This window comes from Parus major, chromosome 1 (genome assembly GCF_001522545.3).
Source record: "Parus major isolate Abel chromosome 1, Parus_major1.1, whole genome shotgun sequence".
In the NCBI taxonomy this organism is placed as follows: domain Eukaryota; kingdom Metazoa; phylum Chordata; class Aves; order Passeriformes; family Paridae; genus Parus; species Parus major.
This window is the reverse complement of record NC_031768.1, coordinates 25,124,370-25,140,921: the sequence shown is the minus strand read 5'-3', so window position 1 is coordinate 25,140,921 and position 16,552 is coordinate 25,124,370. Positions and strand designations below refer to the sequence as shown.

The window sequence follows — 16,552 nt, the reverse complement described above, 5'->3', positions numbered from 1 at the left end:
AAGTTTTCTGTTAGCACTCCATCAAGGACTTTTTCGCTCCTGCCCGTGATGGCCTGAGGAAGCCTCCACCTCCTGCATTCGTTAGAAGTCCTGCGTTGCAGTGAACCTGTGCTTTGATGTAAGGTGTCTCAGAGACTTTGAGGGCAGGCGAGAGGCGTTTCCAAGCACGGCACGGCGCGCAGGCCACAGCAGCTCCCCGGCGGGGAGCGCGCGCTGTTCCCGCCGCGGGCCTGCCCGCGCGCGGGGCGGTGCCTGCCCCGGAACCGCCGCGCGGGGCATTCTGGGTGCGCGGCCGCGGCTGCGGCTTTCGGCGGGTCCCGTGAAAATGGCGCCGTAGGCGGCGGCGGGAGCGGGAGGTGCCGCCGGGTTCCTGCGCTGCCGACCGGGCGGCGCGTCCTCGCCTCCCTCCTTCCCTCCGCCACCCCGCCGTGCTCCGGCTCTGCCGCCCGCTCCCGGCCCCCGCGCCACCTCCTGCTTCCCGCGCGGCGATGGCGACTCCGGACCAAAAATCCCCCAACGTTCTGCTGCAGAGCCTCTGCTGCCGCATCCTGGGCAAGAGCGAAGGTAACGGCGTCCCCTCGCCATTCTCCCGGCGGCAGCGCTCGGAGCCCGCGGGGGCTGCCCCGGCAGGGCTGGAGAGATGCCGGCCCCCTCGGCAGGGAGTGTCGGCGGCCTCCCGGCCCGGGCCGTGACAGCCCCGGCAATGTTGAGGTGCCGGCCGGAGCTCTGCGGCGGGAGGCGGCTGCAGACGGCTCCGTGCCCTCCGGCTCACCCGGAGCTTTGGCCGGCTCGTGAAGGCGCTCTCCTCTTCGGGGAGCGGGGCGCCGGTGCCGGGGTGTTGGGGCGAAAGGGGGCTCCGTGTACGCGTTGAGGAACACTTGCCGATCCCTAATCGAGTGGAGCCATGGACGTGCGCCAGGTCCGCTACAGGTCCTCGGTGTCTTGATGCTGCTGTGAGTCTCCAGCAGGCGAATGAATCTCTTGAATCTCTTGTCTATTTGCGTAACTTTCTCCCTTGCAGTGCAGGCGAAGACTCTTTTTAGTAAGCAGTCGGGGAGGTGGAAAGGAAGGCGTACATCTGCTGAGTCTCCTTTTTAAGTTGCTTTGTTTATCAGCGTGGCTCACTAGATAAACTCATGCAGAAGCTTTTATTGCATCTGTTTTCTTGTATGAGATTTGGCTTTCTCCCTTATTAGTAATGGTTGTCAAATCCCTTATTCTTTTCTCTCTCCGTGCCCTTTTCTTCTGACAAGTCCCTTTATATATTTCCTGGACAGTAACTAAAACTTTTGAGGGATGACCTGTTGTAAAAAATTACTAGAACGTGGCTTACATATGGATTATTGTTATGTTAGAAATCTAGAAAGTAAGTAACAAGGTAGAGATATATATGTTGTCTGTCTCTCAGACTTTGTTTCCACCTACTGCAGATGGCATGTTGTGGTCTCACACTCCATCTTTTTCTCTCAGTTGGAGAGATTTGGGTTTAATGGATGAACTGTTTGGTGAATGAGGAATTGAAACTGGTCATATCCACAGAGTTGTAGTCACTGTCTCAATGTCAATATGAAGATCAATAGCAAGTGGTTAGGGTTAGGGTTAGGTTAGCCCCTCAGAGGTCTGTATTGATCATTGATGATGATCGATATCTTTATTAATAACAGACAGTGGGTTTGAGTGTGCCTTTGAAAGGTTTGCATGTGACACCAAGCTGAGCAGTGCAAGTGATGTGCTGAGAGGAGGGAGTGCCATGCAGAGGGACCTTGACAGGCTTGAGGAGCAGGCCTCTGTGAACCTCAAGGTTTGCACCTGGATTGGAGCAATCCCTAATATCTGTAGAGAGCGGGAGATGAGTGGATTGAGGGCAGTCCTACAGAGAAGTTGAAGAAGACTTGGGGAATGGATGAAAAATTGGACATGAGATAGTAATGTGAATCCCAGAAAGTCAGCATATTCTGACCTCCTTAAAAAGAAGCATGGACAGCAGGTAGAGCACAGTAATTCTCCCCTCACTGCTCTTTGTGAAACCCCCATCTGCAGTACTGTGTTCAGTTCTGGGGACCCCAGTTGTAAAAGGACGTGCATGTATTAGATCAGGTCCAAAGGAGGGCCATGGAAGTGGTGAGAGGAATGGAGTACCTCTCATACAAAGCAGGTCTGAGAGAGTTGGGGCTGTTGAGTCTGGAGAAGGCTTTGCTCAGAGGTCTCATTGTGGTCTTTAGGTGCTTAGAAAGGGCTTATAAGAAAGACACGTTTTACCAAACAGTGACAGAATAAAGGCTAATGGCTTTAAACAATTATAGGGTATGTGTAGATTGGACACAGAGAAGAAAATTTTTAGTCAGGGTTGTGAGACACTGGAGCAGGTTGCCCAGAGGAGTTGTGAATCCTGTCTGCAAGTGTTGAAGAGCAGACTGAAGGGGGCTTTGAGCAACTTGATTGAGTGAAAGATGTCCCTGCCCATGTCAGGGAAAGTGAACTAGACGGTCTTTGAAGATCCCTTCCAGCCCAAACCATTTTGTGATTCTGTGATTCATCTGAGAACCTTGGTAAAATTGGTAGTAAATTGGAATCTTTGTCTTCACTGAATTGTTGAGTAGGGACTCCTTCACAGAAAAGACTCCATATAACTCTAAGTTCTTAAAAGTCTTTTTCAACCTAAGTAATTCTATGATCAACAGCTGGTTTTTGTTTTTCAAAATATTTTCCTTCTCCATTGCATTTTTAAGTCTTCTGCAATACAATATTTTTTATTTCCCCAGGATCTATAGTATTTCTGTGTCAGGAATTCCTGTTGAAAGATTTTATCAGGATGTGGCAAATTTCTACTCTTTCCCTATCTCCACTAAATAATCAGTAGCTTCTAAACTGTTTAATGCCTCTTGTATTCTTATATAACCACGTTTCTTTTAGCAGGTTTTTTAACTGTATTTTGAAGGGTGCTTCACATCAGACTACAATTCTAAGGTGCTCTTATAGCTCTGTTTTTAAAGCTCTTTCTTCCCTTTAACATTCTTTGGAAACTTTTTTCTGATACAATTGGTATATGTTCTTGTTTAAGAGTATTTCAGAGATTTGCTACCAAAAATCTTAAATTGTTGTGCTAGTTGCTAGTTCGATTTCCAAAAAATAAAACAAAAAAGAAATTGGAAAATAGATTGTCTAGCTTTATTGGAATAGCACATGCCTTTTCAAGGACATTATTTCTTTAATAGTCCTGTTTCCTTCATTACTCTTTTTTCTTAGACTTGGAGTCTAATCTAAATTCAATCTAAGCTTGTTTATTAGTGTTATCTAGGTCTGTGATACTTAAAAAAGTTAAGCAGAGCATGAGAACAGAAATGGAAAGCTCTGTTTATCAACTGAAGTATGAGTATTGAGGGAGATGGCTCACTTCTAGCAATTTAGGATCTAGATTTTTTTTTAAGTGGTTGTTCCGATACCTCTCTGTATCTCCTGACTTGAATAATAATTTTATTTACAAGTAGTATGTGCAAAAACATGCAAGAGAACTAGGTTTTGTTATTTTTTTAAATAAATGTTGAAGCTGCTCCTGTGTGTTTGGATTCTGATAATGTGACTAAAATCCTTGCTGTGTTTGACTAGTGAAAGTGGAAGTTTTGGCCAAAATCACAGTGAGTTTCTGTGTGCAACCTGTAGTCTGCTTGTCTGCGCACTTGAGGATTATCTGAGGACTTCTTTGAAGTGGCAGCTTAAAAAAAAAAAAAAAGTGGGTTGTCTGCCACATTTATCACCCATGTTTTTATGCATGTGACAGATGGGAAGCCTGTTCTTACCCTGCTCTTTAGTCCTCTGTTAGGAGGGATGCTAGCACTGAAACCTCACTCTTCTGAGACAGGATTTCCCTTGAAGCAGTCAACTGTAGTACATGTGTTAGCTCAGCTATAGACTTCAAGTGCATAGACTGAAAAATCAAAAATTCTGTGAAAGTCATGAAAGGGTGTGTGTGGTGTTTTTTTCCCCTAGATGCTGATACGTATGTCCAAGGAATACATAAAAGACAATAAAGGAATTTTGTTAGCGCTGACATCCTCTGTGTCAAGGAAGATGCGTGTGTCTGAAGGTGGTAAGGAACCCACTGGACAAGCTATTTAGCATCTTGCTATTTTACAGGCTTGTAATTCTTGTTCCTTTCAGCACAGGACAAGTTTGAAGTAAGGTATTAGTGTGTGGTTAGTGGTCTGTGTGCAGCTTTTCTGCTCCTTGTGTACAGTGAAGTTAGGCTGCTTTGTATATAATCAGCCTCTTTTTTGAAGCAAACTTTACAAGTGTTATCAGTTTAGTGTTTGGAAAGTAATTTATGATGTTCAAGTGCATCTAAGGAGTTTAGGGGCAAAACCCTTAGGCAATTAACAGATCTTTAAATTTAGTAGAGAAATCTCTACTAACAATTGAAAACAAGAAGCTGAAAACATCCATCTTAAACCATTTATGTAGTTAACCTGCTGTGAATGTGAAGTACAAGGTGCTGATGAAATTGGATGAAATTTAAATGGTAAATAATAAAGGAATTGATGTTCAATGACTTAGTTGTTGTTCCTGCCTTTACATTCCCTGAGTTTCTGCTTGAGAAATTTTGTTCTCCCTTTGTTCCTTCTCAGCACTTGTGTGTTATGTTTGTGAGGGAGCTACAGCTTCAGGAGGACCTAAAGTTTATATAATGTCTGTGCAATTATTGTTCACTTAAGGCTAAGGTGGGATTATTTTCCTTCCAAGCCTACTTTGTGCAGTCCTCTGCCTGAAGTCTTCCATAAACACTCATCAAGGAATTTTTTGCTTCTGCCCATGATGGCCTTAGAAGGTTTCCACCTTCTCTGCCTGTTAAAGATTTATGTTGAAGTGAATTTGTGGTTTGATGGATTGTGGCTTCAGGCTGTCAGTGATGGACCCATCTTCTCTCTCTCCCCCCTTTTGGGATCATCCCCTAAGTAGATGGCTTGCTTTGTTTCCAGAACCAGTCAGCTGCATAGGCCTAGTTATTGGGATATACTTTTTTGCAAACAGCTCTGCCTCTGAGAAATTCATTACAAGGTCTACTGAGTTATGTGGAAGAACTGTTTAGTTGTTAGGTTGTTTTTTTTTTAAATTATCTACCTAAACTTTTTTTTTTTCCCAAAAACTAGTGTCTGAAAGTTTTTTGTTGCTGTGCTCTAGCCAGTCCTCAAGGAGAGATTTAAAGCTTTGCATGGTGCTGTGTGTTTGCAGTCAGCCAGTGATTAGTTTGTGTTCTCTGACCCTGCAGTGGGGATGTTGCTGACCTCTCTCTTCCACATGTTCTCATAGTGTCTACGAATTACTGTACTGGCTTTATATTATCTTCTGTGTTTTTCCAGGCTGTCCACTCAGTTTTATACTTACACCTGGTCTTGCAGGGAGCTTGCTTACCTGTGCAGTAGTTGCTATAATTTTCTTTCCCCCTCACTGTTCTTGTAGTCTCCAGCAGTTATAGAGGGTTGCATGCCTCTCTTCAGACAGTAATTTTAGTCCTTCTGACAAAGAACTTCTTGCTCTTAGCTGTCTTTCACAAACCTCTAAGAACTCTTAATGCCTTCAATGGAAACAAATGGTATTGCTATAAATATTCATGCTAAATCTATTTGAGTTTGAAACCTAAAAAGATTTTTGTGTGCCAGAGTACTATTGGAGGTGTGCATGCTCTAGAAAGTAAAGTAGTATTTTAGTCTTTGGGGAGCAGTTTGCTACCTGAAGTCCATACTGTGGCCTCAATTTAATCTCTATAGAGTGTCAGTGGCAGTTTTGTTATTGCTGTTTGATTTTGGGTTTTTAAACTCTGAATTATTGGAATAAATGTTAAAATTTTATGTTTCAGAGAAAAGCATAGAGTTCATTCAAAAGGTGATAAGGAGTTTTACCTATGCTAGTAACATAGCAGATGGGGGTTGACAAAAGAGGCAAAAATTCATAGTGAGGGAAAGTTCAGAAAATATTATAACAGAGTTGTTGATAGTTCAGTGGGACAGTCCTCAAATAAATCTGTTTGCAAACAATGCAACAAGAGCCAGCCATATTAACAGAATTAAAGAATAGTCATGCTTCCTGTGCTATGCATCAAAGTTTATGGACAACTTCTAAGTAAGGAAAGATATGGGGAGTGTATGTGGCTTGGGCTTATTTTGATTTCTTTTCCTTGGTGGGAAAGGAGTCTGGAGAATAGAAACACAGTTCAGTAGCAATAAATTTTAGATGCTTCAACTAAAAGCTTTCATCAACAGAAGAGAAGTTTGAGTAAGATTGTTGACTCAGTCAGAAGACTGATGTAAAATTAATTTTTTTTCAGGAATACTTCATAGAATCTTAGAAAGACTTCACTTGGAAGGTGCCCTAAAGGTCATATTGTTCCAGTCCTGCTGTCATGGGATGGGACACCTTCCACTATACCAGGTTGCTCAAAACCCATCCAACATGGCCTTGAACACTTCCAGGACAGGACATCCACAACTTCTCTTGGCAATATGCTGTAGTGTCTCACCATCCTCAGTGTAAAGAATTTCTTCCTAGCATGGTGTCTAAATGTCTCCTTTTTTATTATTTATTTTAAAATTGTTTCTCCTTGTCCTATTACTATCTGCCTAGGTAAGAACTTGCTCTCTCTTTTTTATAACCCACTTTAAGTACTGAAAGGCCACAATGAGGTCTCTGCACAGAGCCTTCTCTTCTCCAGGCTGAACAACCCCAGTTTTCTCAGTTTTCTCAGCCTGGCTTTACAGGAGAGGTGCTCCAGCCCTTTGACTATCTTTGTGGTCTTCTGTGGACCTGTTCTTAACAGGTCCAAGTCGTTTTGTGCTGGAGACCCTGGAGCTGGATGTGGCACTGCAGGTGGGATCTCACAAGGCCACAGTAAAGGAGAAAATCACCTCCCTTGACCTCCTGGCCTCCCTTCTTTTGATGCAGCCCAAGATGTGTTCAGGCCTTCTGGGCTGTGAGTATGCATTGCTGCCTCATGTCCAGCTTTTCATCCATGGGAACTCCCAAGTCCTTCTCTGCAGGTCTGCTCTCAGTGGGTTCTGCCAGTCCGCAGTTGTGTCTGGGGTTACCTCAACCCAGTGTGGCACCTTGCATGTCTGAACTAGGCTGGGCCTACAATTGCACATTGCAAACCCAGTGTTTTCTATAGGAACAAGCAGTTTTGCTCACAATGCATTTAGATTCTCCTCAAGAACAAAATAGTAATGCTGATGGCATTTGAGACTAGTCTTCTAGTTTATCATTATATGACATGTTAATACAATTTCATTTTTCCCCAGGTAGTACTTCATAGTAATGTAGAACATGAGTAAAACAGAGGAGATACAGCAGCATTACTGTCTTGGCAAATATCATATATACTCATGGTATATATGAGAAGGTGAAAAGCTTTACAGCTTTTCTTCCCAGCTTTATTTTGTGACAACAGCACATTAGGCATATTACACACTTTGTTACAGGAAAGAAGTTTGTTGTTTGGGTCTTGGCAGCATCTGTATCTGAAGTAGTTTGCAGCAATAATTTTTCCCTGGTCAGCACCACTCCTGCAGCACTGAATGCAGTTTAGAGTGTAATTGTTTTACAATGATTTTGCATTTGTGTTTAAGGAAAATAGTTGTCTGGGATGATAGACAGCTGACTGGAGAGTTTGCTAATCTTTGAAGTCTTCCAAGAAAGAAGGAAACTTTCTTTCTTGGAAAGAGAGAAAGAAAGAAAGTTAGTTTAGCTAAACTTTCTTTAGCGTGGTCATGTAGTTCAGAAATTGTTTATAGACCTATTTAAATAGCCAAATGTCTTCTTTTCAGAAAACAAGGTTTCTCACAGTGATTTGGAAAAACAGTTTCAGTTACTACTTAGGTTTGTCAGGGCTTCCCCCTGCCTGCTTTCGGAAGCTTAACTGACTGATAACCAACCTTGTTTAAAGAAATATGTAAGAGTATAAAGTGGATTTCAGTTCACTTCCCTAAAATTATATATGGGTAGTGTTAGAAGCTTCTTTATAGCAATAGTCTTGCTGAATTTCAGCACATTCTCTGAAGTACTGCCTTCTTGCAAGTATATTGGCTAATTATCTCTCTGTCTTGTGATCTTTTCCTTTAAATTTTATCTTTAGTCCTGTTTCTCCTTGCTTTCTTTACAACCAGAGTCTTTCTGTGCATTGCTTCTCTCTCTATATATATATTTAATGTGCTATATTTGTATTTAGCTTTAAAGTGCTGTTATCTGCCTTCTGAAATAGTTCCATTCTAATACTGCATACTATTGTGTTTAGGAAAGTTTGAATAGCTGTGTGGAGTACAGATCTTTGAAGGATTGATGGGTTGCTTTGTTCAAAGGAGACTGTTATTAAATTTTCATTTTTTTCTTGTGATTCACAAGTGCAAATTCTCTGTTCAGCTGTGTGGCTGCTTATAAGTGTCATTAATTGTGTGTGTATTACTTAAGGGATATAGTCTGAGGAGAAGTGGCTGTTTTATTCTCTGCTCTGATCAGACCTCTGGAAATAATGTAATGATCAAGGTTGTTTTACCCCTTTAGCCTTCAGACAGCTGCATCAGATATATTGAGCTTGCTGTTATGTAACAGAGTCATGCTGTAATCATTTTCTGATGAAGGATGTTCAAATGGATAGATGGCTGTATATTTTAAGTATGTCTGCTGTCATAATGATGATTCTTTGAGGAGGGAAGCAATTAGATGTGCCTATTAGTTATAACCTGTGTGAATTTTTATTGTACTAACACATATCTGCATGAAGTTATGTTTAATCATTAAATGATTAAATCATGAAATTATTTTACGAATTCATGAGAAATAATCTGCTGAGGAAACACCCACAGCAGGGAATTTTGTTTGTAAAAGAGAAGCTGGACTTGATATGAATAAAACATAGAAATCTGAATTAAATAAAATAGAAAACCAGTGTTGCTACAGAGCTGTTGAATTGCTGTTGCAAATCAGCAATGTATAAAGAGCAGATGACTTTTCCCATGTTTTCAGTAGTGCAACAGGTTTAAAAAGCAGGTTTTGTTGAATGAAATTGTAGTATTTCAACTAGAGATCTTTCTCAGATGCCTTGTTAGGGCAGTATGGAAAAGGCTATACTAAGTTTCAGTGCTTTAACTAGTCTAGCTATGGTTGGTATTGAAATAGAAGGCTGTTGCAGGAGGTAATGAATTTTCCTTAAAACTTCCCTGTTAAAAGAAAAGCTTGCCCCTTTCCTATCTGGTGCCAAGTACACACTTGAGGAATTGATGGAACATATGCTGTTTGGGATAACTTAGTGCCAGTATTTGACTTTAACTAACCATGCAGAAAACTTCTTGAAATCTTGAGTACTGCTATGACATGAATTAAACTTAAGAATTACGCAGAAATGCTTCCTCATACTTAACTCTTCATATGGTTTATTGGTAGCTGGACTATTAAATTTTTGTATTTGTATTTTCAAAACCTTATTGCAATTGAAAGGTTGCTTAGTTTAACAGTAGAGGAGACATTTGTCATAGAGGTTTGTGACCTTACAGTAATAGTGGCATTTTCTTCTCTGACAATAGAACAATACTCTTTCATCTTCTGTAGGCCAGTATTGTCAAATATTGCTAAATGTTAATGATTTTGTCTGAACAGACTGTTTTCTTGATTGTGTGAAGTATTTCTTTGTGTGACTTGGTGAAAGCTTGCTGTTCTACAGTTGTATTCTGGTTGAGTTTGACCAGTGAATGACATTTATAATATAAGACAGTATAAAATGGACATTCAAGAAGAACATATTTCAAACTTCTTCCTATAAATTTTTGAAGATTTTAAAGCATTTAATCAATATTTGACTTAGTATCTTCAAGGTATTTTTTTTTCCAATTGCAAATATTAGTTAATTTAAGAGATGGTATACACTTGAAATGTTATTTCATATTTCATTTTTCTGTTCCTTTTGTGCATATTTATCCTGACCAGCATCCTTGATGAGCCTTTGCTGCATTACTTGGCGGTTTTCCCTGAGAGCTGACTGCTCAGCTGGCTGAATAAAAAAATGAGCATGTGATGCATTTGCACACATAATTGTTATATACAGAACAGACAATATGCAGAATTGCTTAGATGGGTTTCTTTCCTGAAGTAAAAAGATTCAAATATGTGGCAAGCACTCTTGGTTATTTTCTTATGTACCTTTTTCCTTGTGATATTACAGTTGTTTCTAGATAAGGAATAAAAATGTGTCTGACCCTTTATAAGGGCACTTAACGTGTCTGTCGGCTTAGTGTTTGATTTTCAGGTCAATAAATGGGAATATGACTATGCTGTAGAGGTACTAATACTGACCTGGCCCTATCTTGGTGTTACCAGACTGTTAGTTTTCCCAAAAAGCAAGATACTTGTACTAAAACAGCGCTGTTCAACAACAAGATTAAAAGCAGAATTATTGCATGAGGAAGAAGCAGTGGAAGGAGGTCACTGATTTGTGACCTCTGTGTGTCCACATTATGCATTGGGATGGCATGCTGATATCTCTGAGTTGGCTTTGAATCAAAAGGTGAAACCATTCAAACTGTTTTAAACAAAACCAAAAACCAAGATGCAGACTGGTAAAACCACTGTCATGAATATGTGAGAGAAGATCCAGGGTTAGGCGGTGAATATGGGTGTATTGGTGTGTGAGCTGAATTGTGTGACTGTGCGCCATGTCCCGCAGCATTTCTGGCCATGGGGATGGGCGGTTAAGTGTGCAAAGTGTGCTCTCTAATAACTGAGTAGACCTAAGTGACAGCACAGAACAGGAAGGGCTTATTCACTAATTTTGGTGCAGTTATTTGTGGGGTGTGTACAGGTGAGTGTGTTTGAAATATCACATTAATGCTACGCTAAGCTGGATAAACAGGACTTTGCTGCCCTCTGGTTAGAAGTGTGCCTAAGAATTGCAGCACAACCTTATCAGATGTAAGCCAGGTATGTTTTTGCTGCTTTCAGACACAGCAATGCAATATCATGTCTCACTTCTTTTAAAATCAGTTTTAGTGGAACTTTAGCATTTTCCTTATCTCACAGAGTTTTCTTTTTCTTTCAGCTGATGCAGCCCAGCAGTTTCAGTATGCAGTGAGAGTTATTGGAAGCAATTTTGCTCCCACTGTTGAGCGTGATGAATTTCTTGTAGCAGAGAAAATCAAGAAAGAACGTAAGTGCATCTTGTTCCTTTCTTAGAAATACAAAATTCTTCATGAAGTTAATCAAGTTATTTCTCTGAAAAGGGGACAACTCTGCCTCACAGATAGTTATCAAATCTATTACTAATGCTTACTTCCTGAAAATCTTATGATGTAAATGCCATTAATTTCCTGGTGACTATTCCTGAGTGGCTATTTGTTTTCACAGCTCAGATTTTTCTGAGTACTCAGCTTAAACTTTCCTCGCTGCTTTGTATCTTAGCCACTATGAAGACAAAGAGTAATTAATACTGCACTCCTTTCACCTTAATAGTGCTTGGAATTTATGAGTTCTTATTTCTTCTTAGAAGAGTAAAAGAGGGGGATTTTTCAGATGTACACTTCAGTAATAGTACACATTGGCACAATTAACTTCATGAGCACCTGTGTGAAACTTGCTGCATGAGCGTCCTGGGAATTGATGGAATGGTTTGTGACTTAGGACTTTCCTTCAGTTTCTCTACAAGTTTTCTGCATACACCTTCTTTAAAAAAAAAAAAAAAAAGTCACAGACCATGACTTTGTAAGGGATGTTGCATTTTCATTCCATTGTGCTCTTTGCTGCTCTGAGTCAAGTGTTGCACTGTGCGTATCCAAAGGAGGCATGATGAATTCTTCTTGAAAAGCCAAATACTGCTTTCAGCAGATTCTACTGCACCATAGCATGTCCAGAAACAATTATTTGAATTGTGCTGATGAAATTAAAGCTTCATATTTGAGCTTTGAATATTCAGAGATTGAATTAGGATAACTGAAGTCAGTGGTTGTAACTGGTTTAAAGTCCATGTGTATGTTTTTGCTAATGCAGAGCTTCCGTGACTTGCTGATAGACAAATAAGCCCATTAGAATTCCTCTAGCTACAACTCCAAAACACTGGAATCTACAATAAACACATCCTGCCATGCTTTGGCTACTTGTAGATAGGACAGCATATATCCTTTGGGCCTGTTGCCAGTTTTCTGAAGAGGACTGTCTCCCTCATCCTCCTCCCCAGCTTCAGCTTGTAAGCTTATATTAGTCGTCATGTAACAAGTGACTGGATATATATCCTTCTAACTTGATATTTATTTTGGAGATACCACCGAAGTAATGACTTACTGTACTTACCAGTGACATTTGATGCTAATTAGCATTTCTAACATTTAATAGCTATTTTTCTTATCACTGAAGTTTCTTCAGATGTCTTTATTTTCTTGGTTTTTTTTAAACATGGCTCTTTCTGCTGCAACATAACTTTATAAGAAATATTAGTTGAAAGATGTCTTCTCTGAGAAGGTACTTCTGTAACTGGCACTGATTTGAGTCTAATATTTTTTGTAATATATGAAAGTTGTGTGACCCTGGAATTCTGCCTGACTTGCAGAAAATGGCATTACTACTTTTTGTCTTGATTTTATTGCCTAAAATAAAAACAATTACACTCTAGTTTGGGAGCAATTGCATGTAGTTTTTATAACATTCTTTAATGCATATCTACTTTCAGTTGTGTCTTCAGTCCCTTAGTTCCCTAAACCTACTGAATGGCAGACTAGACTTTACCAGGACACTTACTTAAAAAAATGTACATTTTGTTTGAGCTAAGAAAAGCAGATACTTATATTGAATCACTTGCATTGCAAGAATTCTCAGGGCTGGAATGCAGCTAAAATGAAAACTGTCAAAGTGCTTAAGTAAATACAATGAAACAGTCTAGCATCCTGAAGCTTTCTTGGTTGCATTTTATAATTTACCACAAGTATATGTTAAGACATGACTGTTACACTTCCAAATTTGTAATCTACTTTTTTTTCTTTTTTTTTAAACAGTTGTGCGACAAAGAAGGGAAGCAGATGCTGCTTTGTTTTCAGAACTCTACAGAAAACTTGGTTCACAGGTAGTTTCATAAATGTATGAAGAGACTGAAAGGACTCATAAGCATCCTTGTGATGTTAGAATTGTTTTGGAGGCTGCTCAGGTCATGAACAATATTTTTTCTGGGAGGATAGTTAAATACTCAAACAGCTTGCTTAGGAAAGTTGTGGAGTCTTCATCCTTGGAGACAAGTCAACGCCTGACTGGACATTGTCATGGGCAACCTGCTGTAGATCACCCTGCTTTAAACAAGGGGATTGGACCAGACAACATTTAGAGATGCCTTTCAACCCTAGCTATATTTCTATTATTTGATTCAAGTTGTATGAAGGGGTACTTCATAAGAGGAAATGAACTCTATAGAAATAAAGGGTTCATTTTATATGTAAAACTGATGAATTTTCTCATCATTTATTTTACAGAAATGCTTTGCAGTGTATTAATTTTACTAATCTAGTAGTCTCATGCATCTGAATTTTTAACTGCTCCAGGTCTTCAGTGTTGAAGGTTAAAGCTTTGCTGGATTGGATGGCTTTAACGCCAGTGTTAATCAAGGAATACTGCATGCCAGTGTTCTGACAAAATATGTTAGTGTGTAGAGAACGTGAGTTGAACATGATAATGCTAGATTACAAAAGATTACAAAAAAAGGTATTCTGTGGAGAGTATGGCTAGTCAGAACATGGTTCTTCTCCTCCCCTCATCCATACTTGACTTACCCATTACTTTGTTAGTGTATGGAGCTCCAGTTACTGAGTAAGTTGTCCTGGTTACGGTACCCTGTGGGTTTGTGTATTAATTGCACTGATTTGTATGGCAGAGCACTGATTTGCAGACAGCTCTTAGTACAGACTTTGTATAACATGTTTCTGTAGCTTATGTACTGCATCACCATTTGGCAGGCAAAGTGCTGCAGAGCATGATGACTAATCTTTGGAACAAAATGTCTTGCCTGTGTTATATGTTCGCTTATTCTTCTGTAATGCAGGCCATATTCTGGTATATTACTGCCTCCTTAAACATTTAAGGTTCTTCTAACCTCTTTCTTTCCTCTGCTAGCATCTTGTGTATATAAAATAGTATCATGGCTTCTTTAAAATTCACACAACCAATTATTATTCAACCTGATGTTAGGTTTATTATTAATGGTGTACAATCATTGCTTTTTCCTATGAGCATAGGGAAGGGCTCAAAGGGATATACATTTTCTGTATCAGTGAGGCTCTTCTTCCAACAATTCTTGAAAGCAGTTGGGAGGGGGGAAAAAAAGTGTGTGAATCTGTTTTAACTTTGTTTCATCTATTACTCCAAACAGGAAAGGAGGTCAGTGCTTATTTATATGGCAGCCTGCCAGTTGAGCAAACCATGCTTCTCAGAGCACTTGGATTTATTCTATCCTGGCTGGAAGAAGAAGCAGCTGCTGCTCCTTCTTCACCACTACTTAATCAGTTGCTGTATTAGTTACCTGCAACAGATGCAATGCCTCTACTTTTTCCTTTTTTTTTGGGATCAAAGCAGAAGATAATGGAATTGTGCTCTACATAATAATATAGAATGTTTCCTTTTAGTCTTATATAAAAATGTAGAGCTTTGGTAAATTATGTTGCTTCATAAGGGATGGAGTCTGTATTGAATCTTGATATGACTCAAGTTTGCTTTATATTCAGCATTGCTTAGTATTGCAGATTATAACCTGATCAGTATTGTGAGGGAATTTGTGTAAGTTTCTTTGACTCAGCTTAATGTCCATCATAAGGTTCTATGTCCCTGGTAAATTCAGGTGCAGGTGTTAGAAGTATGGAGTAACATATCTAGGAAAGTGCATATTTAAAATAAATAGTTTTAGTAGTGCCTTCATTTTAAAGTATTCTGTTTGTAGCTTGGACTATAGCTGAACTTGGTCAGCTTTCTGCGGAGATCTAAAATTGATGATAGTCTTGCTCTAAAAGTCTCTGTCTGTTTGATAAAGACTATGTTGTGTATTTCTCAAGTTTCATTTTAACAGTGTCTCTATCTTAAACTATGAAATTTTTGGTAGCTCTGTTCAATGGCATTTAACGTAATAGAAATCGAAACCCTCACTTTTGAGGCCTTCCTGTAAAGAAGAGTAGAGGGGAAAAGGGAGAAAAGACAGGTCCTTGCTTAAAACTTCACCAAGAGTTTTCTTTTTTCATTTTTTGATTAAATTAATGGCTGCATCTGAGATGTTTTAAGTGGTGGGAGAATGGGAATGCTGGTAACAATTCACCTTTGTATAAACCTCGGTCTTAGTAGCTATGAATTTTAAATTGAGCCTGTTTGCTGATCTCAGAGCAGATGAGAATTCATGATTTGAACACAGTGGAAAAAATTTATAAAATTAGCAATACAGAGGCTGCACTGAACATTCTCAGTTTATTCAGGAATATGATTCTGAGTTAGTCTTATTTATCTGGAAAATTTGTTTCTATATGTATATATTAGGAAGTTGGATAATTAATAATAATTTTGTTATCATCAAGAGTTAAACTTATTTATATTTGTCTTCATCTTTTTTTGAAGGGCATTTTGAAAAATAAATGGTCAATACTCTACCTCCTGCTTAGCCTTAGTGAAGATCCACGTAAACAGTCTAACAAGGTAGGTGAGGAGATTTTTCTTGCTTCTGAGAAATAGTGAATGTGTGTCACTTATTTTAGATGTCTTTAAGAATCATTATCCAGACTTAACCAATACCTCAGGTTGTTTTCATGATATCGATGTGTGAAGCCGAAAGGAAGAAAACAGTTGACTTAAGTACCTGCAATATTTGGTGTAGTTTTCTTACACTACATAAATGTAAAAATATGAGCTGTCCAACATGTGTAACTGAAGTTGTGAGTATTTTAGATGGGTGATTTTTATGTTTGCTTTCTGCTTGGTGGTGTGATGCTTGCTCATGTGATAATGAGTTTTAAATGAAGTTGGGAAAGCAAAATGCAGTTGCAGCTCTGCTGGCACCAAAGTGCTTTTTGCAGCTATTGCTAATGACTTTCTGCAGGCAAAAAGAAGTTGTGTTGCTAAAAGTACTGTTGCTCACTGTAAGACACCTTTTTGTCATGACAATTATATCAACAAATTTTTCTTTGAATAAACGTGGTCTTGATATATTTATTGTGTTTATGGTATTATACTCATGTTCACTGAAGATGTGATTTACAACAATTTCCACTTTTTTAAAATTATTCCTTCCTTTTCAGGTGTCAAATTATGCCACGCTTTTTGCTCAAGCATTGCCACGGGATGCTCACTCAACCCCTTATTACTATGCCAGGCCTCAGACCCTTCCATTGAATTACCAGGATCGCAGTGCTCAATCTGCCCAGAGTTCCTGCAGCATGGGGAGCAGTGGGATCAGCAGCATCAGCCTGTATGCCCTAAATGGGCCAACTCCAACTCCACAATCACTCATTCCAGGGTAAATTTCACTTTACAGATAGGTTTGGAGAAGACTTGCCTTTTTTCTTTTTTTCTT

General features: G+C 39.5%; 1 protein-coding gene across 1 annotated transcript in view; it reads left to right on the top strand.

Moving 5' to 3' along the window:
- Positions 1-301: 301 nt before the first annotated feature.
- TUBGCP3 (tubulin gamma complex associated protein 3) overlaps positions 302-16,552 on the top strand; it is a 48,710-nt gene continuing 32,459 nt past the window's right edge. Inside the window, exons 1-5 of the mRNA XM_015640743.3 lie at positions 302-564; positions 11,072-11,179; positions 13,014-13,081; positions 15,601-15,678; positions 16,278-16,495. Of these exons, the coding sequence (XP_015496229.1) occupies positions 489-564; positions 11,072-11,179; positions 13,014-13,081; positions 15,601-15,678; positions 16,278-16,495 (548 nt within the window). The 5' untranslated portion in view covers positions 302-488. The remainder of the gene's footprint in view (positions 565-11,071; positions 11,180-13,013; positions 13,082-15,600; positions 15,679-16,277; positions 16,496-16,552) is intronic.